Source organism: Perognathus longimembris, chromosome 1 (assembly GCF_023159225.1).
Source record: "Perognathus longimembris pacificus isolate PPM17 chromosome 1, ASM2315922v1, whole genome shotgun sequence".
NCBI classification, from domain to species: Eukaryota; Metazoa; Chordata; class Mammalia; order Rodentia; family Heteromyidae; genus Perognathus; species Perognathus longimembris.
In genome coordinates this window covers 86062999-86087251 of record NC_063161.1, presented here as the reverse complement: position 1 = coordinate 86087251, position 24253 = coordinate 86062999, and the positions used below count along the sequence as shown (strand labels likewise).

At 40.0% G+C, this 24253-nt stretch overlaps 1 protein-coding gene across 5 annotated transcripts in view; it reads left to right on the top strand.

Moving 5' to 3' along the window:
- The window catches only part of Prxl2c (peroxiredoxin like 2C), a 96808-nt gene that overhangs the window by 13057 nt on the left and 59498 nt on the right, over positions 1-24253 (top strand). Inside the window, exons 6-7 of one of the 5 annotated variants that reach the window (XM_048331705.1) lie at positions 2320-2427; positions 2654-2960. In XM_048331705.1, the coding sequence (XP_048187662.1) occupies positions 2320-2427; positions 2654-2745 (200 nt within the window). In that variant the 3' untranslated portion in view covers positions 2746-2960. Of the gene's footprint in view, positions 1-2319; positions 2428-2653; positions 2961-2994; positions 4067-6130; positions 6493-20087; positions 20141-24253 lie in introns of those variants that run through there. The other 4 variants (XM_048331741.1, XM_048331732.1, XM_048331722.1 and 1 more) reach the window with 4 other exon arrangements.

Sequence of the window (24253 nt, the reverse complement as noted above, 5' to 3'; positions counted from 1 at the left end):
CATCATTCTTACATCAGTAGCTCAGTGGAGGTAAGCCTTTTCGAATAAGGGAGAATCATCAAGCACTTTTTTCATCCTAGCCAAACTAGGAAACTCAAGTAGTGTCGGACAGCAAATCAAAACCAGCAACAGTACATTCAGTAAGAATTACCAGGACTGGATTGGGTCACTTGAGATTCTCTGGCTGCACAAGGCTCAGTGTGGAGAGTTAGGAAAATACCACATAACACAGTGCCAAAAAGCCTTCACTATATTGTAAATTAGGATTTCTTAATTCTTCCTCCTTAAAATTGTCCGCATTAATGAGCATAGCTTCTAAGAGCTATAAAATTAACATTTACTTTCATAATTTTGAGATTTCAGAAAAGAAACACTTCAGAAAAGAGGATTTTGATTAAGTATTCTGACTTTTGCCTTTTTTTTTTTTAAGATATTGACTGTTTATATGTTTGTTTGTACTGGGGTTTGAACTCAGGGCCTGGACACTGTCAGCTTTTAAGCTGGCACTCACTCTACCACTTGAGCCATACCTTCCATTCTCTTTCCCTCCTTTCCTACACTCCCTTCCTTCCTCCTTTCATCCTCTCCCTCTTTCTCTTTCCCTCTCTATCTTTCTCTTTCTCCTTCCTTTTTATTCCTTTCATGTTCTGCTGGTACTGTGGCTTGAACTCAGGTCCTGGACCTGATCTTTAGCTTTTTTACACATGGCTAATACTCTGTCACTTGAGCCACAGCTCCACTTCCAGCTTTTTGCTAGTTATAATTGGAGATCAACCAGCCTTTCTTGCCCAGACTGACTTTGAAAAAGGATCCTCAGATCTCAGCCTCCTGAGTAGCTAGGATTACAGGAATGAGCCACTAGATCCTGGCTTGCAGCTCTCATCTCCTTTCCTTCCCTCTCATGAATTTATACTAGGTAAACAAGCTTTAAAAGAAGCCCTTTTTGGGGGCTGGGAACATGGCCTAGTAGCAAGAGTGCTTGTCTCGTATACATGAAGCCCTGGGTTCGATTCCCCAGCACCACATATATAGAAAATGGCCAGAAGTGGCGCTGTGGCTCAAGTGGTAGAGTGCTAGCCTTGAGCAAAAAGAAGCCAGGAACAGTGCTCAGGCCCTGAGTTCAAGGCCCAGGACTGGCATAAAAAACAAAACACACACACACACACACACACACACACACACACACACACAAGCCCTTTGATTAGGTGATACTTAGTGCATGCTTCCTGGGTTTAAACTTTGAGTCCAACACGTTTGCCCCAAATGCTATTGAGCCATTTTGAGTTTTGTTTGTCTGATATTACCAATTGAATCCAAGGCCTCACATAAGCATTTTTGCTGTGAGCTACACCCTAGGTTAGAACTGGGTTTTTGTTTTTTTCCTTTTGCAATACTGGGAATTGAACTCAGGACTTACTTCATACCATGCAGGTGCTCTACTACTGAAGTACTTGTGCAGCCCCCAGAGCCATATTTTTGAATGACTTTAATTTCTATCCTCAGACCTAGAAGAGGTTATGTTTTGAGTCCTTTGCCTCCAGGTTTCTGAACCACTTTAGCGGAGTACAAATGAGGAGTGCTTGGAGGGGGCTACTTGTGTGCCAAGTTGAGAACACACTAAAGAGAATATCTTTGTGCTACACATTGAAAAAATGTAACTCCTCCAAAGAACAGAGCTATGTGTACATATGTACACAGATCTACATCATAGCTAACCTAGAATTTCATTGTGCCTTATTTGATCATAAACCAAAATCTGGTATTCAGTCTGGTGATGTACTGTAGGTGGCAACTGAATACAATGAAGAAAATATGCCACTTACTCCAAAGTTGGTATCTGGTTTTGTGTCCAAGAATCAAAATCAACAGAACCTAAACTATAATTATCAATTATTTGAGGAGACACAGGGATTGTGGACATTTAAGTATACTATAACTGACTTTATTAATGCCTTGTTTTTGAACCACTTTTGGGATAGGTTTATGAACAGCCTATTAAATCAGTATTTGGAGCTGAGTGCTAGTTGTACATGTTGTACATACCTATAATCCTAGCTACTTACAAAGTTGAGACCTGGAGGATCTTGGTTTGAAGCCAGCCTAGACAGAAAAGTCTGAGAGCCCCTGCTTCCAATTAGCCATCAAAATGTTAGACTGAAAACTGAAAGCATGGCTCAAGTGGAAGAGTACCAACTCTAAGCAAACAAGGCAAATGAGAACACAAGGCCTCTGAATTCAAGCCCCTCTACTGCCACCAAGAAAAAAAAGTTTTTAGGAGTGTTTCTTCTATTTCATTTTTCTTTGTTTTGTAGTGCCTAGGGATCAAACCCAGGGAGCTGAGCATGCTAAGGAAGTGTTCTATCACTGGGAGTGTATTTATTGAATCAAGTGATTTGTTGCATTATTACTTACATTCAAGTAGTAGATGTGATTTTTTTTTTTTTTTTTTTTTTTTTTGCCAGTCCTGGGCCTTGGACTCAGGGCCTGAGCACTGTCCCTGGCTTCTTCCCGCTCAAGGCTAGCACTCTGCCACTTGAGCCACAGCGCCACTTCTGGCCGTTTTCTGTATATGTGGTGCTGGGGAATCGAACCTAGGGCCTCGTGTATCGGAGGCAGGCACTCTTGCCACTAGGCTATATCCCCAGCCCAGTAGATGTGATTTTTGAGCTTATGTTCCATATTCTGCTGTTTGGCCGGACATTTTATTTAATTATATTTAATAAAACTAGCAATGTTACAATTTAAGAATCTTTCGCGTTAGAGCTCATAACACATTAAATAATTTATTTAACTCTATACTTGCCCTGATTTATTGCCATAATTTAAAATTACTGTTATTGTGACACTGTCTAGTGACTATAATGTTCTCCTGGTAATTAGAGTTTCCCTTTGGACCAATTAAAATTTGAAAAGCTTCTTGATTTTAATTAGCAATAAATCTAATGAATAATACTTAATATGCAACCTCAGCATTTTAACCTTATTCTCTCCTAGGTAACAACATCCATTTTATACACCGTGATAGGAATAGGTTGGATCACAAACCTATAAACTCTGTTTTACAGCTTGTAGGGGTGCAGCAGGTGAACTTTACAAGCAGACCTTCTGTTATCCACGTGTGATTCATATGGAAATCTGTGGCTTACAAATGGGCCCTTAAAATGTGACCTTAACTTCCTCATGCAGTGTCTGCTTGCTGGTTCTTTCTTGCCTTTGAGCGGTTTGGAAAACATCATAAGATCATGTACCAGGTAAACTTCATGCTGACAGTATCAGCTGTCAATCCATTTTAGATTTTGTAGCTTCCACAGTTTTATGCAAAATAAATATAAATACACAGAAGACAACTTTAAAATTATGAAATGTATAAACACTACTGCTAAAATTAAAGTACATTCATTCAATAAGATGTTTTCAGCAATTAAAATATAAAGGGAAGAAAAAAATGCATATTTTTATTCAGTGCAAAAAGCAGTTGACAGTGTTACTGCTAACAGTGTAACCAATTTTTTGTATGTGCATATTTATATTTTTGTATGCTTAAAGAAAAGACAGGAAATAAATATACCATAGTATTGCCAGTGGTATATGTCTGTGTGGCAAGACCATGGTGATTTTGCTTTCTTTTCCAAATGCTTCTGTATTTCTCACCTGTTCTCCAGTTAACATGACTGATTACTTTTTGGTCAGGAAAAGGTCTTTGAACTTTATAGAACAAAAAACTTGCCTGTGTTAGACCTCCCCTCCACAGATATGTACATTACACGGGTGCCTGGTGCCACAGGCTACGTTTCCATTCTAACTGCTTCACTTGGAGAAAGTGAAAATGAAACCTCCCGCATAAAGCTAGCATCAAAAGCACATGGTCCCCACACCCCGGCCAGCTTCTTATCAGGACTTTTAGGTGGAATGAAGGTAAAGAGAGAAATAATAGATTTCATTTTTGTTGTTGTTAAACTTGTTTTGTTTTAATGCAGAGCTGGAGGTCAAACCCAACTCTAGAATCTGGGGAGTTTCACAGATGCTAAGCATATTCTTTACTATTGAGCTAAATACAGTCCTGACTATATTAGAAATACATGTTATTTTAAACATCTGTGATAGGGGATTCTAGCATGCACAAGGCTCTAGGTTCTAACACTAGCACCGCATTCAAATACACACAAAGCATTTTGTGTGTGTGTGTGTGTGTGTGTGTGTGTGTGTGTGTGTGTGTGTGTTATGGCTGCCAGTACGGGTACTGAGGACTTGGATCTGGCCTCATGGCATATTCAATCATGGTTTGAACTTTACCATTTGAGCCACATCTCCAGTTTGGCTTTTTGTTGGTTAATTGGAGTGAGTGAGTCTCACAGTTTCCTGCCTAGTCTAGTTATGTCCTCAAATCTCAGCCTCCTGATTATCTCAGATTACAAGCATGAGCTACCGGCACCTGAAGCATTTTGAAAGGGCACTTTAAGAATTGTTTAAAGTTTTAGAATATTGTAACTTAATGTACATTTCTAGACAGCTGCTTGTTCTCATCCCAAATTACTCTTAGAGAACTATTGTCATGTTTTATATTTCTAGAATCTTGAAATGTTTGCTTAGAAGTATCCCAGAAATTCTTATGAAAAATATAAAGTCAGTATTGGTAATTAGCAGCAACTATAATACTTATTTGAACCGATAATAATATTTTTATGTGTAGTATATGAAGTCGTCAAAATATTTAATACTTCCAAAAATTTGAATTTTTTATGTCTGTATACATTGACAGTCATGTTTTAAATGAATAAAATTGAAATTTTTCTTCAGCTATTCTGTGTTTTGGGGTTTTTTTTTGGCAGTACAGGAGTTTGAACTTGAAGTTTCACCATCTTTGCTCTAGTTATTTTTCAAGTAAGTCTCATGTTTTTTTCCAGGCTGGCCTAGATATGATCCTCCAACTTAGGCCTCCCTCTTGGCTCAGGTGACAGGTATTTGCTACCATGCTCGGCATTGTAAGTGGTAGAATCACAGGAATACACCACCATGCCCAGCTCAAACAAGTATATTTAGCATAAAATTATTAGCTGGATATAGTGGCATATGCCCCTAGTCCCAGCTAACCAGGAAGCTGAGACAGGAGAAGCATTTGCCTGAGTTCAAGACAAGGCTAAGCAACATGAAAAGATGCATATGCTATGAACTGTTATTAGTCATGTACTAAATTTCAATTTTGAAAAACAGTAGTATATGTAAAATTACTGGATAAAGGGTTAAATTGACTGGAATGTAATGACCCCCCACCATAATTAATATTAGTCAATTTTTTTTAAATACTGGATAAAAAGAGTATCATATCAGGCTGGGGGTATGGATAGAGTGCTTAGCTAGCATATTTGAGACCCTAGGTGCATCCTCAATATTAAAAAAAAGAAAAAAGTCTGAATCTAACATGTGGCACTAATTATTTGCCAAACCCTATGCTCGTGCTTTATACACATTGACTGTGTGGAATTGCTGGGGGAAGGAGTTTTTTTTTTGCCTGTCCTGGGGCTTGAACTCAGGGCCTGGGCACTGTCTCTGAGCTGCTTTTGCTCAAGGCTAGTGCTCTACCATTTGAGCAACAGCTCTACTTCCAGCATTTTGGGTAATTTTTTGGAGGTAAAGTCTCAGGGACTTTGTTGCCTGCACATGGCAGAGAATATGGTTTGTATTTGTGGTGGTGAATGTAGATTTGAAAGATAAAAATAATGCTCACTCAAACCTATGGAGCAGAAATGTACTTTGAGATAAATACGACATAAAATTTGCCATTTTTACCACCAATGTACAGTTCAGTGGCATTAAGAACATTCACACTGTGCATAACCATCATCAACATCTACCTCCAGAAATCCATTCAATTTCATAATGACACTGTATACCATTAAGCAAAACCCCTTCTTCCCTTTTGCCATTCCCCCTGGACCACTGTCCTGCAGTTTCTACATACATGATTATTTTGTATAAATGAAATCAGAAGATATTTGCCCTTTTGTGACTGTCTTATTTCTCTTAGCATAATGTCCTCAAAGATTTGTCCAGGTAGCATAAGATTTCCTTTTTAAGGCAATATAATGTTGTATGTCTCATTTTCTTTATTCATCCATCATTAAACACCTGGGTTGTTCTGAACCTTCCTTTGACTGTTGTAAATGAGGCTGCTGTTAACAGTGGTGAACCAGGACCTGTTGCAGGCTATACTGTGCACATATCCAGAAGAAGGATTTTTGTCTGACATGACAACTCAAGGTTTGATGTTTTGAGGAACTGCCCTGATGCCTTTCCACAGTAGCTGTACTTTACTTTCATCAGAATCTCCAGTCTCTCCCCAGTTTTACTAGCTCTTTGTGATTTCTCGGTGTTTTGATGACAAGTGACTTCTAGTAATTTTTCAAAAGGTTTTCTTGTGTGTGTGCTGGTCCTGGGGCTTGAACTCAGGGCCTGTACACTGTCCCTGAGATTTTTTGCTCAGGCTAGTGCTCTACCACATGAGCCATAGTTCCACTTACAGTTTTTTGGTGGTTAATTGGGAATGAGAGTCTCAAAAGACTTTCTTGCCAAGGCTGGCTTTGAAGTTTATTCCTCAGATGTCATCCTCATGAATAGTTAGGATTACAGATATAAGCCACTGGTGCCTGGCTTCTAAATTGTTTTAATGTGGAGTAACCAAAATTTCTGAGAAGCCAGTGTCCAGTAATTTTTTTTAAAGTTAAGCATGGCAGTATGCACTTAATGTTTTCCACCCTGGAGCAAACATTAGCATTAAGCTGATCCTCAGCTACAGAAGGCCACTTGAACCCTCAAGTTCAGAGCAGCCTGGGCAAGGCAAAAAACAGAAAGAAAAGAAAGGCATGGAGAGAAGGGAAGGGGAAGAGAGAGGCGGGAAGGAACAGAAGGAAGCTGGGCACTGGGTCTGTGGTTCAAGAGGAAAAGTGCCAGTCTTGAGCAAAAACACTAAGAGCCTTGCGTTCAAGCTTCAGTAATGGTATGTGTGCACATGTGCGCGTGCGTGTGCACACACATACACACACACACACACACACTGGTGGGAGGGGAGAGAAGCCACTCCCAGCAATACAACAATATAACATTTGAGACACCAAAGAGCTACTCCATAAATCAACCAGGGTTAACCTCAGTGGTATTTTTTTTTTAAATATCTGGGTCCTATGTTTAGGTTTCTTTTATTTACTAAGTTCAAAGACTTGAATGAGTGGTATCTCAAAAATAAATCTTTAAAACTTCTAGCAAATTATATGATTGAAAAAACCTTGCAAATAGGAAGACATTAAAATGGAGCCCTTCAAACAAATTAGATGAAGAAGCCAATACAAAACAAATCATTGAGGGCTGGGAATATGACCTAGTGGCAAGAGTGCTTGCCTCGAATTCATGAAGCCCTGGGTTTGATTCCCCAGCACCACATATATAGAAAACGACTAGAAGTGGCGCTGTGGCTCAAGTGGCAGAGTGCTAGCCTTGAGCAAAAAGAAACCAGGGACAGTGCTCAGGCCCTGAGTCCAAGGCCCAGGACTGGAGAAATAAAAAGAAAAAAAAAATCATTGAAAGCTCAAATAGAATACCAGATTTAGTTTTACAGTTCTGTAACTTGCTGAGGAATGTCTTGATGGAGTTCCTGTTTTTGAGGGCATTAGTGTAAATTCTGCTAGACAGGAATTAAATGGAAAAAAGACAGAAAATGGCCTGTAATATCATAGCACCAGAACTGGAAGAAATATTCAGAATGGAGAATTTATTTGACAAGTGTCATTTTGTAAAAATTACAGTTGAAGAAAAGTACTCTGAGTAGGAGCAAATGATAGTATCTGAAAATGTTAGGTCTGAGATAGTTATGCTTTTAATATGGGAGGGAAGAATTTGAAAAAAGCCTCAATTTAGCAAAATTTGTTCTGATTGTTTGCCTGCTAGCACTTCAGTTACCTGCAGAGGCAGAACCTTCTCAATCTGAAATATGTTCTTCAGGGAAAAGTCAAATATAGAGGTCAACAGTTTCAAGTCATTTAACTGTAAAAGGCAATTTTTTTAGATTATGACTATTTAAAAATAATAAAACTTGATATTAAAAGTATCATTTAGAAAAATGCCATGACATTGGCACTGGGGGCAGATTCAGCTAAGAAAATTAAAGAATTAAGTATGTGCTAATCATAATTGTTTATGTTACACTGATCTCCAATAATATAAAGCTTGAATTCAAGGCCTGGGCACTGTCCCTGAGCTCTTTTGCCCAAGGCTAGTGCTTGTCCACTTTGAGCTATAGCACCACTTCTAATTTTCTTGTGGTTAATTGGAGATAAAAGTCTCACAGATTTTCCTGCCCCAGGCTGGCTTTGAACCACCATCCTCAGGTCTGAGCCTCCTGAGTAAAGCTAGGATTATAGGCATGAGCAACCGCACCTGGCTAAAATTTAAAATTTTTATTTTGCACATGCAACACGTATGCTCTATTACTGAGCTATGCTCTCAAACCCAAGAATTTTATTTTTTGAATAGACTATAAATTGAGTGATTTATAGGTCACTTAACATGGAAATACTATCAGAATTATGTGATTTTAATCATTTCTGTGCCCATTTATATTCTCAAATGTACTGTTAGCAACCATAAATTACCTGTTTACTTTATCATTTACCTTCATTGATAGATAAAGCAAATAAAACAGTCATTAAGCAGAAAGAATATTTGAACCATTCAGTTAATAAGATTGGTTGAATGGGCAAGTGTAATTTGGAAACACTCATTCTTTTCAAACATACATGAAACATTAACAGAAACTAACAGCATATTACCCATTAAATCTCAACCAAAGTCAAACTCAAGTTCCTACAGAGTATGTTCTTTTACAAAGCAACTGCTATTAGAAATACATAACAGAAAACAAAATGACACCACACTCAGAAAATAAAATCCTTGTCACTCTAACTCTTTTGCTCTCTCCCCTACTTCTTCCTTTTCTCTTTCTTTCTTCCTTCCCTGTAAAGATGGGGTCGAACCCAGACCTTGCACATTCTAGGCAAGCACTTAATCATTGAGTTACATCCCCCATTCTTTGGTTTTAGATGACAAGGTCTTGCTGAGGCTAGCCTTGAACTATTAATCCTCCTACCTCTGCCTATCAAGCTGGGTCTACAGACATGTACTACACTACCACACGCAGCTTCCTCATACCCTTATGAGTCATTTTTTCTTGTTTTATTTTGAGATGCTGGGATGGAACCTAAGACTGTGCATGGTACATAATTGCCCTACCAGTGATCTACATCTAGCCCATACCCATTTTTAAATTTATAAACAGTACCACTATGGTCATTACACATTGTACACGTGTATCAAACTGTCACACTATTCACCACAAATGCTTACCATTATTATTTATAGATAAAAATAATGCAACAAAATAGAAACATATATAATGGTTATTAGAGATTAGAACTAGTTGATAATGACAATACTTTTGGAATACTTCAAAAACAGTATCTTGGGGCTGGGGATATAGCCTAGTGGCAAGCGTGCCTGCCTCGGATACACGAGGCCCTAGGTTCGATTCCCCAGCACCACATATACAGAAAACGGCCAGAAGCAGCGCTGTGGCTCAAGTGGCAAGAGTGCTAGCCTTGAGCGGGAAGAAGCCAGGGACAGTGCTCGGGCCCTGAGTCCAAGGCCCAGGACTGGCCAAAAAAAAAAAAAAAACAGTATCTTAAGGGCTAGAAGCTTGGCTCATGTGGCAAATTCAAACTCCAGTACAACAAATGAAACTCAAACAGTAATTAAATTTACAGCTCTAAGTGCTAGGTTTTGAAAATAAGCCATTTGCTGGTGTCTCATGCCTATAATCCTAGCAATTCTAGACTGAAATCCAGAAGGTTTAACTGAAGCCAACCATGGCAGAAAAGTCAGCCAGGCTCCATCTCCAAAAGAACTAGAAAACTTCATCTTTTAATATAAAAGAACTAGCAAATACTACTGGAGGTGTGGCTCATGTATTAGAGGGCCAGACAAACAAGTAAGTAGCCCTGAGTTCACAGTCTGGTACTGGCAAAAAGGAAGGATGGGAGGAAGGAAAGAAGAGAAGGAGAGGGAGGGAGGAAAAGAAGAAAGAAGGCTGAAAAATGAATTGATTGGACATTCCATTTTAAGGATGCTTGAAAAAAAGCAACAAAATAAGCTCATATAAAAGCAAAATAACGGGTTGGGGATTTCGCTCAGTGGAGAAGCTTTTGCCTGGCAAGTATAATACCCTGAATTCAGGGCTGGGAATATGGCCTAGTGGTAAAGTGCTTGCCTCACATACATGAAGCCCTGGGTTCGATTCCTCAACACCACACACATAGAAAAAGCCGGAAGTGGCACTGTGGCTCAAGTGGTAGTGCTAACCTTGAGCAAAAAGAAGCCAGGGACAGTTCTCAGGCCCTGAGTTCAGGCCCCAAGACTGGCAAAAAACAAAACAAAATGAAAGACACTGAGTGCAGTCCTCAGCACCGAAAATAAAGTAAAGGGAAATGGAAGCTGGCAATTGGTAAATGGAAGGTTCAAATGAAGTGATTGTTTTGATGCCAAAAGTTGGTAATAAAGTAGACAAACTTATGGCAAGACTGAAAGAAGGGGGGAAAAAACATAAGACAGAAATAAGAAATAATCAAGGGACAGAACTGCAGCATGGCAGAGATTTAAAATATTCTGAACTTTACCAATAAATATGAAAAATATTTTCAAGTAATTTTTTCACTAGTCTAGAGAAACAAAATACTTCTATGTCCTTATAACTATTAAAAGAAAAAAATTGAGCCAGGTGTTGGTGTCTCCTGCCTGTAATCCTAGCTACTCAGGAGGCTGATATTGGAGGATCACAGTTCAAAGCCAGCCTGGGCAGGAAAGTCTGTGAGACTCTTATCTCCAATTAACCACCAAAAGGCTGGAAGTAGAGCGTGGCTCAAGTGGTAGAGCACTAGTCTTGTGCTCAGGGACAGGCCCTGAGTCCAAACCCCAGAACTGGTGCACACATACACACACATGCCATATGCAATGTGTGCAACAAAGAAAGATTAATAACCAAGATACACCAGAATTTCTACAAATCAGTTGTTTTGTTTTGTGAGACAAGATGTTGCTCTACAGCTCAGGCTGACCTGGAATTTGCAATCCTCCTTCATCAGCCTGCATGCACCAGGAGGCCCAGCTAATAAATCATTTTTATAAAAAGACAACATAGTAGCCTAAATGGGAAAAGTTAAAACCTCTGCAAAGTTAGAAGAGACTAAGGATCAAACCTCCTTCACCTCACACCATCTGTAAATTTAGGGCCTCCCAAAACCATAATAGAAGATTTGATCATTCTGTAGAAGAACCTACAGAACTCACCAGAAGCTCTTATGATCAATTACAATTTGTGATAGGAAAAGGACTAAAAATTCTTCAAAAGATTGAGGTGGCTGGGCACTGGAGTCTCATGCCTGTAATTCTAGGTACTAAGAGGCTGAGATCTGAGAATTGAGGTTTGAAGCCAGCCTGGGCAGAAAAATACTAGAGACTATTATCTCCAAGTTACTAGCAAAAAGCCAGAAGTAGAGGCATGGCTCAAGTGGTACATACATTACCAGCTGTGAGCAAAAAGCTGAGTGAGACTATTAGGCTCTTTCAAACTACAGTACTGTCAGGAGGGGAAGAAAGAGAGGGGAAAGGAGGAAGAAGGGAGAGAAGAGAGAAGAGATATTAAAATGAGCCAAGAAAGCCAGTTATGCCTGTAATTCTAGCTACTCAGTAGGCTGAGATCTGAGAGTTATAGTTCAGAGCTAGGCTGGGGCGGAAAGTCCCTGAAACTCATTTCCATTTTCACACCAGAAGTCCAGAAGTTGTGGCTCAAGTGGTAGAATCCTAGTCTTGAGGAGAAAAAACTTAAGGACAGCACCCAGGCCCTGAGTTCAAGCCCTAGTATTGACACAGAACAATAAAAGCTGGACATGGAGCTGAGTTTTTTAAGTGGTAGGAATGCTAGCCTTGAGCAAAAGAGTTCAGGGTCAGTGCCCAGACCTGAAGTTCAAACACCAGGACCAGCATATACACATACACATTAAAAAAGCATTTGCAAATTCAAATGATAGTGAAATGCTATTATTTTATTTCATTGCCAGTGTGGGGCTTGAACTCGGTCTGGGCACTGTCTCTAAGCTTTTTTGCTCAAGGCTACCATGCTATCACTTTGAGCCATAGCTCCACTTTGGTTTTCGGTGGCTAATTAAAAATAAGAGTCCCACAGACTTTCTTACCTGGTCTTGCTTTAAACCTCAGTCATCACATCTCAGCCTCCTGAGTAGCTAGGATTGCAGGCATGAGCCACCAGCACCCGACTGAAGTGCTTTTTATACACATGAATCCAGTAAAAACTCTTAAATGTGATAATGATTGTGAAGGATGTAGGGCTCTGGAGCCACATACACTGCTATGAAAGTATCAGCTGGAAAAAAACATTTAGAAAGCAGTTTAGCAATACCTAGGAAAACTGAAATCAGACACATTTCTACTCAGACTCATACATAAACCAGATGAAGTGCACAAGAGCATTAACCACGAAACTCTTTGTCACAACTAGAAGTCAGATGCATTTTAAATACCCATCATCAGAAAATGGATGAATAAACTGTGGCATACTTATGCAGTTAAATATACTTTACATCATTTTTTAAAAATCCATAGCTGTGTTTAAGATTTAGAGAAACTGAATCTTGCAAACATGACCCCAACCAACATACCAGTTAGAGAAAAACGCATTTTACTATGGTACTTATATAAATCTTGATTGTATAGTTTTTTAATTAGCTATTGCCCATTTATTTATAAGCTTACTTATTTACTTATTGTGCTGGTCCTGGGGCTTGAACTCAGGGCCAGGGACCTGTCCCTGAGCTTTTACGCTCAAAGCTAGCATCATACCACTTGAGCCACAGCTCTACTTCCAGCTTCTTTGGTAGTTCAGTCAGTGGAGATAAGAGCCTCCATGGACTTTGCTGCTCAGGCTGGCTTCAAACCTTGCTCTTTAAATCTTAGCCTCCTGAGTCGCTAGGATTACAGATGTGTGCCACTGGCACCCAGTTTATTGCCCACATTTACTTTTATATACTATACTTATTATAATTTTTGTAAAGATAGGTAATATGTGTTGTAAAGAAATGAAAGAAAGCTGGGCATTGGTGGATCACACCTGTAATCCTAGGGACTCAGGAGGCTGAGATCTAAGAATCATGATTCAAAGCCAGTCTAGGGAAGAAAAGCCCATAAGATTCTTATTTCTATTTAAACAGCCAAATTCTGGAAGTTAAGGCATAGCCCAAGTGGTAGAGTACCAGCCTTGAGCAAAAAAGCCAAATGAAAGTGAAAGGCCCTGAGTTCAAATCCTAATACACAGAGAGAGAGGGAGAGAGAGAGAGAGAGAGAGAAAATAAGACTTAACAAACTTAGGATAATGAGAGTTGTTTCATTTGAATGGGGTAGTGGATGGATACATAGATACTTAGTATCATTTTATGCTTTTTGTATTCTTAAATGATGTATAGTAATGAAAATGAAAAGGTTGCAGGATAGAGGCACACACACACAGAGGCACACACATATACACATATATATATATGTACATATATGCCGCAGTATTACTTGGTTTGTGCCTCACCTTCCGCCACAATAATTGCCTCTGTAGCCTAAAGGTTGAGAGAAAGAGCAGACAGCAACTTTACATTTTTTTTAATAATAAATGAGATAGCAATCTCCTTTTTACAACATATGGCTTTGCTAGGCTCTATGTTCAATTTCAACTAAGACTAATTCAGTGATTTCTCTGTCTTCTCTGTCACTTGGGTTCTGGGCTACATATTGCCTAATGAAGATGAGATCTTGTTGTATGGTGAGAAAACAAGCCACATTTTGAGAAGTCCAATCCGGAGTCTTTATTAGAGCACCAGTGGTCTGCAGATGGACTGCTGTCTCAAAGGCCTGCAGCCCCACAGATATACTTAACACTATCAGAAAACTGAGTCATGAGAACCAGAAGGAAAGAAAAAGCAGAAAAATAATACCAACAAACTAGATCAGCTCCAATGGAGAGCTGAATCAGGATGATATCTGTGGTGACTGGTGAAGAGATAGGACACAGGACACAGGACAGAGGCATGGCATAATGGTGCCTGAGCTGGTCTGGGCCTAAATAGGATCAGGTCAGGAGGCAGGGTCACAGGGAGCTTGAGAGTTCATGACCCAAGACTGGCAGGTCCAGCAACCTATTGTCCAAGTCCCTGCCCCTGCCTCTAGGAATTCAGGCATGCCCCATTACCTTGGGGGTTGGACTTCCTTGCCTCCACCATGAAGACAAGATGGCACCAGTTAAGCCCAATATCTTATTCAGTGCATGGCCAAAATGGTGCTTGTTAGATTCAACATCCTTACTTCAGTCTGATGATCAAGGAAGAGAGAAATTTGAGTGCCTGCTATGTGTTAGGCAGCATGGAGACTAATGGACTTTAATCTTTCTGAATACATTGGAAAGGAGAGGGATGGAAAATATCTAAGTACAGAGGAGAACAATAACCATAAACAGCCCCTTGCAAGGCAGAATCAATCTCACAGTAGTTTGAAGAAGGTCTTGGAAGATCAGAGTCAACTAAAATTCTCAAAGAACATTTGCACATGAATGTTTAAAAGCAGTTCACAGAGACCACAAGTGTAATTAGCCTTATTCATCACAGTAAAGTATTTGATCAGAGCTCTTATGGAAGTAAAATGTGTTTCTAGAAAATTATTTTAAATATTATGCCAATCTTCTCACGATGCCATTTTTAAAAATAGGTAAGTAGTCAGAATATTTTTTTTAAGTTTCTTTAGAATTCATTACAGCACACTGTTATTTAACTTCCCTGTTAGAGCAGCCTGTAATCACTGACATTTCCCAACTTCAACTGGTAAGGACTGAAAATGCCAAATGTGACTGTATTTACTGACTTGATGGAAGTAAAGAATAACTTCATATTTCAAAGCAACATGCTTCCAGGCCTCATAAGCACAACATTCGTCCTTCTTTATGTTTGAACCAGTGGGATATCCTCCCTATTTTTCTAGACTTTAAAACCCAGATATTGATGTTTTATTGCTCTTGTGTATATTGGCAAGTATGAGAGTTTCTTGGGAATTGTTTGCTATGTGAGTGGAAAAGGAAGCAAAAACCAATGCTCTCAGAAATACATTGGAGGTAGCCGGGTACAGTGGCTTACACCTGTAATCACACTTAAGATACTCAGGAGGCTAAGATCTGAAAATCATGGTTTGAAGCCAGCCCACACAGGAAAGTCCATGAGACTTTATCTCCAATTAACCACTAGAAAACCAGCAGTGGTGCTGTGGTTCAAGTGGTAGACTGCTAGCCTTGAGTGAAAAAGCCAAAGGGCAGAGCCCAGGCCCTGAGTTTAAGCTCAACGACCAACAAAAAAATTTAAAAAAAATAAAAATTGGAGGGAGCTGGGCATGGTGTTATATACTGCTCAGGGGACTGAGGCATGAACATAGCATGTTCAAGTTCAGTCTGAGCAATTTATGATACTCTGTCTTAATTGAAGATAGGGCCAGGCGCCGGTGGTTCATGCTTGTAAATCATAGCTATTCAGGAGGCAGAGGATCATGGTTCAAAGCCAGCCTGAGCAGTAAAGTGTGAAACTCTTTATCACTAATAAACTACTCAAAAAAGCCAGAAGTAGTGCTGTGGCTCAAGGTAGTCTTGAGCAAAAGAAGCTCAGGGACAGAGCCCAGGCCAGGAGTTCCAGCCCCAGGACTGCCAAAAAGAATGAAAGGAGGAGGAATAGGAACTGGAGGAGGAGGGGGAGGGGGGTAGAGGGGGAGGAGGAGGGGAGAGGGAGGGAGGGGAGGATAGGAAGGAAGGAGGCAGCTAACTGATGGCTGATACTTTTAATACTAGCTACTCAGGAGGGGAAAGTCCATGAGACTCTTATCTCCAATTAGCCACCAAAAAGTTGGGAGTAGAGCTGCAGCTCTAATGGTAAAGTTCTAGCCTTGAACAAAGAAGAGCTTAGGGACAATGCCCAAGTGCTGAATTCAAGCTCCAACTAACACACACACACACACACACACACACACACACACACACACACACACACACACACACATAGATAGAAAAAGGCTGTGGGATGGGTGCTAGAGCACAGGCACAGTACCCAGGCCCTGGATTCAAACCCCACAACTGATCAAAAGAAAGGCTGGGATGTACCTCAGGGGGTACAGTGCTTTCCTATCATGAGGCGATAGATTTGATCCCCAGCACCACAAATACACACACACACACACACACACACACACACACACACACACACACAATTACTAATATCCTTAATCTCAGCCAAAAGGCCAAGAAGCCATATATACATACTATATGTGTATAGTATATACACAAGTATATGAAGAAGTGATCCATGTATGTGATAATTTTATCAGGAGGGACTAGGAGAGAATGAGAGAACAGAAGATACTGGACAAGAGGAAATGTACTCATTACTCAACTCATATAATCCCTCTGTATGTCATCTCTATAATAACAATAAAGTAAATTAATTTTTAAGAAGAAAACATCCTTCAGAAGGACAAAGTAAAATTATCTTGAGAATGGTGAGATTTATTTAATAACATCTAGGCAGTAGCTGGGGGCTGTTCCGGGGGTCTGATGTTACTTGTGTCTTTGAAGGGACACTGGATCTCTGGGCCTCTCTCCTTGTAGCTCTTCTATCTCTATTGGGATTGGCTTCTGCCTATTCATAGGTTTGGCTCCTCTTATTTTTTATTTATTTATTTATTTATTATTAATTAAATTTTGTTGACAAGGTGTTGTGCAAAAGGGGTACAGTTACATAATAGGGCAGTGAGTACATTTCTTGTGTTATCTTACACCCTCGTTTTTCTTTCCCTTTCCTAGATCAGGTAGGTATATATACAATACCCAGTGTACCAAAATCATATACAGTAGCCACATGGCGTACGCCAAAGGAAATTCACCTAGAACTTTAAATATAACGTCAACAATAGAGTTTGCTTATCCTGTCTTATATGATCATACATACATAGCTGTTGAGCTATTGTGATCCACTGAGAGGTCTATTTTAGACCTTTTTATGTTTAGTAGTTGTTTGGTTTTAGATACATAATGTAAGGTCGCTGACCCAAACCTGTTGAAATACCATTTGACAAGAAGTTTTTTGTTTCGCAGACCTGTTCTCTACTGCCCCCCCCCCAACACCTTAACAGTCATATATCAAGGAGACCATTTGGCTACTCTTATTGATGGTTTGGATGACATGACCAAAAATCCTAACTTGACATCAGTCTCCACATCCTTTTATCTTCTGCTCTTTTGCTTCTATCTACTTTTCTTATAACTTTACCATTCAGATTGCTGGTAAAGAAATGCTGGCCGTGTTCAAGCTATATAAGTCCACACTGTCCACTGTGTCGAGTTGATTTCTGTTTGGAACCCAAATCCCCTTCCTGGTCTATCAGCCATGTCCAGAAGAGTCAGGTAGAAAACATGGCTACCTGACCTTACTAGGATGTCAGTGGGTTGGTTGACCTGTGGAAATCTGCGCAGCTCAGCCCTATTGTTTCTAGAGACAATGATGGCAGTAGCAGTAAAACCTTTACCAGTTCTTTTCTCCAGGATTTAGGAAATCCCAAATCAGAATTGTATCCTGGTTAGTTACTCTAGAAATCCCATGAACAGCTGCTATTAGTTTCAATGTTACCCTCTTACATTGGGGAAACAAAGGTAGCATATTTGACATTTCTAAAGGATAGCAAACACAGAAACACAAGTTGCATGCACATTTTAAAATGTTGTCATGATTCTAAATCCTGTGTTATCTGGGTGCATGTGGCTCATGCCTGTAACCCTAGTTATTCAAGAGGCTGAAATACGAGGATCATGGCTTGGAGCCAGCCCAGGCAGGAGAGTCTGTGAGATTCTTAGCTTCACTAAAACAACCAAAAAAGCCAGATTAGAGCTTTGGCTCAAGCAGCAGGGTACTAGTCTTGAGCAAGAGGAACTCAGGGACAGTGCCCAGGCCCTGATTTCAAGCCCCAGACCAGCACCAGAAAAAGAAAAAAAACAAAACAAAACTCTATCTTGCCCTTCTTACAGTGAGGAGGTGGGACCAGCATGGCTGCCACAGATAGCAGCATAGGTTGTACAATGTACCATTCCAGTACTTTCTTTTTCAATTATTTTTATCGTAATCTCACCTCACTTGCTTCCAACTAGTTCATCTGCAGTTTACGTTTCCTTGCCCTTTCTCTTCCTTTCCCCCCTTCCTTTCCCTTCTCTTCCTTGTCTTTTTTGTTGTTGTTGTTTCTTTGTTTTTTTGCCAGTCCTGGGGCTTGAACTCAGGACCTGAGCACTGTCCCTGACTTCTTTTTACTCAAGGCTAGCACTCTGCCACTTGAGCCACAGCGCCACTTCTGGCCTTTTCTATATATGTGGTGCTGAGGAATTGAACCCAGAGCTTCATGTATATGAGGCAAGCAATAGGCCATATTCCCAGCCCCTTTCTTTCTTAAGAAATACTTAAAGCAGATTCCTAATGTCATGTCATTTCAACCTTTCCACATTGTAATATACATTCCAGAATTTATGGACATTTGAAATGTTCACCACAGTACTATTATGACAGCTAATTAACTAACTTATGAAATTGTAAAATAAAAAGAAATATAAGTTTTTTAAAAAAGGAATATAGCCCAGAGATGTCCTGATAGGAAGACTTGTGACCACAGATAACAAATTTGTCTGCCAGTATTGGGGCCTGATGTTCTCCCTTGGCTTTCTTGTTTAAGGCTAGTGCTCTAGCAATAAAACGTGCCTATACTTCTGGCTTTTTGCTAATTATTGGAGATAAGAGTTGCATACTTTTCTGCCTGGATGGGCTTTGAATATCAATCTTCAGATTTTCAGCCTCCTGTGTAGCTAGGATTACAGGCATGATCCACCAGTGCTCAGTTCTTCTGTCACCTATGTAGAAGAAAAAATTATCACTCTCTTGTGTCAACTAGCTCAATAGACTTAATATTGACTTAGGATCTATAGGTTTGCAGCGTAGTCACATAGCACTTCATTAAAAATCATAAAAGTAAGGCTTGAGTCTTAGAGCACCTGTCTAACATGAGAAATCCTGGGTCACATCTTGTACACGTATGTCTTCCTACAATTGATTATTATTGAAATAAGGAGACTGGGTCTAAGTCACATCACCTTATTCTCACAGCCATCCTGGTGCCTTGCTGGGTAGTGGGGGCTTTTCAGCCAGCTCTGAAATGCCTAGAGATGACATAGGCCATTCTTGGAATTGCAGATGTCAGGTTGTTTTACCCCAGGAGAGCTTTGCTACAGAGAATGCTCACCTCTGACTGTTCCCCTATGTGGAAGGTTTTTTGTTTTTTGTTTTTTTTTTGGCCAGTCCTGTGGCTTGGACTCAGGGCCTGAATACTGTCCCTGGCTTCTTTTTGCTCAAGGCTAGCACTCTGCCACTTGAGCTGCAGCGCCACTTCTGGCCATTTTCTGTATATGTGGTGCTGGGGAATCGAACCCAGGGCCTCATGTATACGAGGCAGGCACTCTTGCCACTAGGCCATATCCCCAGCCCCTATGTGGAAGGTTTTGCTAGCCTCTGGGTAGTTCCCTAAATGGTCTGCTTTGCTCAACCCCTGAGTATTTCCCCATATGATCTGCTTTAGTTGGGCTTGGGTCTCCACCCCAATGGGAGACAGGAGTCCACCTGCAGTTGCAGCTTTCTAGTAAAGACTCCCAATTCAACCTTTCATGATTTAGCTTCTCTGTTTCTTGTGAATGAGTTCCCATATAACAATATTAAATATATTTATAACCAAAGTAATTCTGTTTACATATTTTAACTTTAGTTTTTAAGATAGGAAAGTAGACCCTCTATGGAAAATACTTTTGAGGGATGTATGTGTGTATGCTATATATAGAAATGCATTTATAGATGCATAAACTATAACTAGTTTAGGTAAACATTGCTAACCAGTGAGGAAGGCAGCTGGGTGACTGGAAAACACCACTTGGATGAGATTGGTATTACTATATGTTAATCTATATTGGTGGGATTATATGTTAATTTATATTGCTTTGCACTCTCTGAAGTTTGTACCAGTCCGATATATTATCTATTAAGTAAATACAGTTGCTTTTATAAGTAATTAAAATCCTAAATTATCTTTGTACTACAACCTTCTCTACAATATTTCACACTAATTATTTATAGAAGGTTCCACTAAAATGCAATGCCACAAAGAATATCAACCTCAAGGCTTACAATTCCAGGTCTCTTGTTATCTTTACTTGCCATTAAACAGTTTGACTGGGAAAATGAAAAGTAAAGCAATGTTCTGCCAATTTTTTCCTATCTGATATGCATGAAGGAGGAAATACTGCCAGGAAAAAGGCTCTGTATGGTGTTCAGAGAACATCAGGGAAGAGCTCACACAGGCTATTTCTCAGATACTCATAACAGAGTATGAGTAAGCCTCAGACCAGAAGATGGGAAGGGGGCTGGGGATATAGCCTAGTGGCAAGAGTGCCTGCCTCGGATACATGAGGCCCTAGGTTCGATTCCCCAGCACCACATATACAGAAAACGGCCAGAAGCGGCGCCGTGGCTCAAGTGGCAGAGTGCTAGCCTTGAGCGGGAAGAAGCCAGGGACAGTGCTCAGGCCCTGAGTCCAAGGCCCAGGACTGGCCAAAAAAAAAAAAAAAAAAAAAAAAAAAAAGAAAAAAAAAAGAAGATGGGAAGGGCATCTAAAAAGGCCCCAGCATAAACAAGAGCTAGCATATGATGGAGCAGGGAACTTTTGGGGACTCTAACTGCGAGGACATTGTGACTCAAGCACTCGGAGCTGGTGGAGGAATGGTGGGAGGAATGCTGTTTATCAGATAGGAGTGAGGTCCTGGAGGCCTGGTCTTATTTCTAAACACCATTACCACTGAAAGGAGGTAGATCTGCTTGGAAAACAGCTGGTTCCAGGGCTGGGGCAAGAAAAGAACCCAGTGAACCTAGAATACGTGGCAGTGATGTCTGTAGCATCCATTCCCAGCACTAAAGAAAACAGAACTACCAAAAGACCTGGAACATTTTGGTCCAGAAAGTAAGAAAGGACTAAGAAAAAAATAAAGGTTATGGACATGTAAAAATGATACAAAAACAAGAAGAAGCATGTATCAGTCAAATCTAGGACAATTTGAGCATCAGAGTCAATAACAATAAGCTTATAAGATTATAGCTCACAGTGTAAAACAGATTGAATAATCTATAATTCATCCATCAGTCACCTATATGTTTATATTTATATATATAAAAATATCAAGGACAACAATGAATAAATGTAGGCAACAATTAGAAAATGGTATAACCATTATAGCAGCAAGTGATCTAGCATCATTGTGTGCCAAATCAATGTACAGATGTCTGTGGTTTTTAATGTATCTCTTCATGAATGATACCTCCAAAGGGAAAGTGATGGTTTTACAGAGAATTAAGCTGGCAGACATCATCTCAATGAATTGAGTGATCAAAGTTCATGAACTGTCCAAGAAAGGACAAAGTGCTGTCATGGCTTCATAACCAGATAGGACCAGGACATAACATCACTATGGAAAACTCCAGCAAAAATAAACTTCCTTAGGAAATGCAGGATCACTTCCTGGGCCAGAATATTAGAATATCAGAAGGTACTTAGGCTTTCACACATGTTGAAATATGGAGATGGACTAAAACATATTGTACTAGCTTTAGGTTTCCTGAATTTGACATTGACATTCTGACTATGTAAGAGAGTATCCCTGTGCTTAGGAGATATAGGTCATGAAGTCAGCCACATACTGTCACATGGTCCACAAATTAAGCTTTTCTCTCAAATTTGTTCATATGCTTGAAAATTTCCAAACCTCAAAAAAGCCCCAGACAACAACAAAAAGTAAAGATAACTGGAACAGAAATGTGTAGGACAGTCCTGAAGAGTCAGTCTTTCCCTAAGTAGGAGGCAACATAATGGATAAAATGATACAATTAGATTTGTTTCTCTCTCTCTCTGTGTGTGTGTGTGTGTGTGTGTGTATGTATGTGTGTGTGTGTGTACCCACGCATGCATGCAAGTGTGCAGTTCCTCAGTCTTGAACTCAGGGCCTGGGCACTGTCCCTGAGCATTTTTTTTTAAGGCTAGCACTCTACCACTTCAGCTAAATCTCCACTTCTAGTCTTTTGGTAGTTAATTGAAGATCCGAGTCTCATAGACTCTTGCCTGGGCTGGCTTGAAACCATGATTCTCAGAGCTCAGGCTCCTGGAGTTGTTAAGATTATAGGCGTGAGCCAGAGCTGCTTGGCAGATTGGCCATTTTGAAGGGTTTGCTGAAGAGTAGGGTAGAGCAGTGTCCAGAGACCAGGCATGCTGGCCAAAGAACAAGTCTGACTTCCAAATTCTTCATTTGGATTTTCTAAATATATCTTACTGTTAATTTGGCACCTAGATTTGAGTCAGAAGCATGAGTAGTTTTATGCTTACTTGTTTGGTGGTAAAAATCAAACCCAGGACCTCTTATAGGCTACTTTACCACTATACTTTCAGTTTGCAAAGCAATAGTACAAAAGCTAGTGTAACTGATATATTAAATATGAAAAACATAATTGCTTTTCTTTCTTTCTTCTTCCCTTCCTCTCTTTCTTCTTTATTCTTCCCTTCCTTCATCCTTTCCTTCCTGCCATCCTCCCTTCTTTCCTTCCTTCCATTTTGTGGCACTGGGGTTTAAATTTGGAGCCCCTAGCTCCCTCAGCTTGCCCAGCTAGTATTTTACACTTGAGCCATGCTTTTAGCTGTCTTTTCTTTTCTTTTTTTTTTTTTTTTTTTTTTTGCAGATTTTATTTGTGTGTGTGTATGCCAGTCCTGGGGCTTGAACTAAGGGCCTGGGCACTATTCCTGAGCTTTTGTGCTTGAGGCTAGTGCTCTTCCACTTGAGCCACAGCTCCACTTCTGGTGATTAACTGGAGATCAGTGTCTTACGGACTTTCCTGCCCAGATCTCAGCTTCCTGAGTAGTTAGTATTACATGTGTAAGTCACCAGTGCTCAGTTTTCCTGGTTATTTTGGAGATGGAGTCTCAAAGACTTTTCTCACCAGGCTGGCTTCAACTGCTGTAATGCTTTGGATGTCAACCCTCTGAGTAGCTATGATTACAGGCATGAGCCACTGGTGCCTGATTCCAAAGCATATGTTTTTGAACTACAATATTTAATAGTGCAAAACACAATGAAGTTAATATAGTAAATATGAAAATATAATTGCTTTTATTTTGGTAAACATTATAAAATAACAATTCCCTTTTACTCACAATTTATAGATACACATTGCCTATTTTATGGGTCATCTTAACCTGTTTATTTCTTTAGCTCTTTTGTGGTGGTAACGAGGCTTGAACTCAAGACCCACACACTATCTCTTAGCATTTTTGCCCAAGGCTGGTATTCTACCACTTGAGTCACAACTCCAATTCCAGCTTTTTGGTGGTTAATTAGGAGATAAGAGTCTCATGGACTTTCTGCCTGGGCTGGCTTTGAACCTTAATCCTTATATCACAGCCTCCTAAGTAGCTAAGATTACATGTGTGAGCCATTGGTGCTCACACTCAGTTTAATCTGCCTCTATCTTTTCTCTCTTCTCTTCTTTCTTTCTTTCTTTCTCTCTCTCTCTTTCTTTCTTTCTTTCTTTCTTTCTTTCTTTCTTTCTTTCTTTCTTTCTTTCTTTCTTTCTTTCTTTCTTTCTTTCTTTCTTTCCTCCCTCCTTTCCTTCCTTCCTTTGTCTTGCTGGTCCTGGAGCTTGAACTCTGGGCCTGAGCATTGTCCTTGAACTTCTTGTTAACTCAAGGCTAGTACTGTACTGTACTACTTGAACCACAGTGCCACTTTCTGCTTTTTCTGAGTAGTTTGTTGGAGTTTAGAGTCTCACAGACTTTCCTGCCTAGGTTGGCTTCAAACTGAGATCCTCAGATCTCAGCCTCCTGAGTAGCTAGGATTATAGGCATGAGCCACCAGCACCTGACTTAATCTGCCCTTAGTAGAGAAAATTAATAATCAAAACTAATCCTTATCTGTGCTGTGTGTTTCCCTCATTCCTGCTCTCTCTCTCTC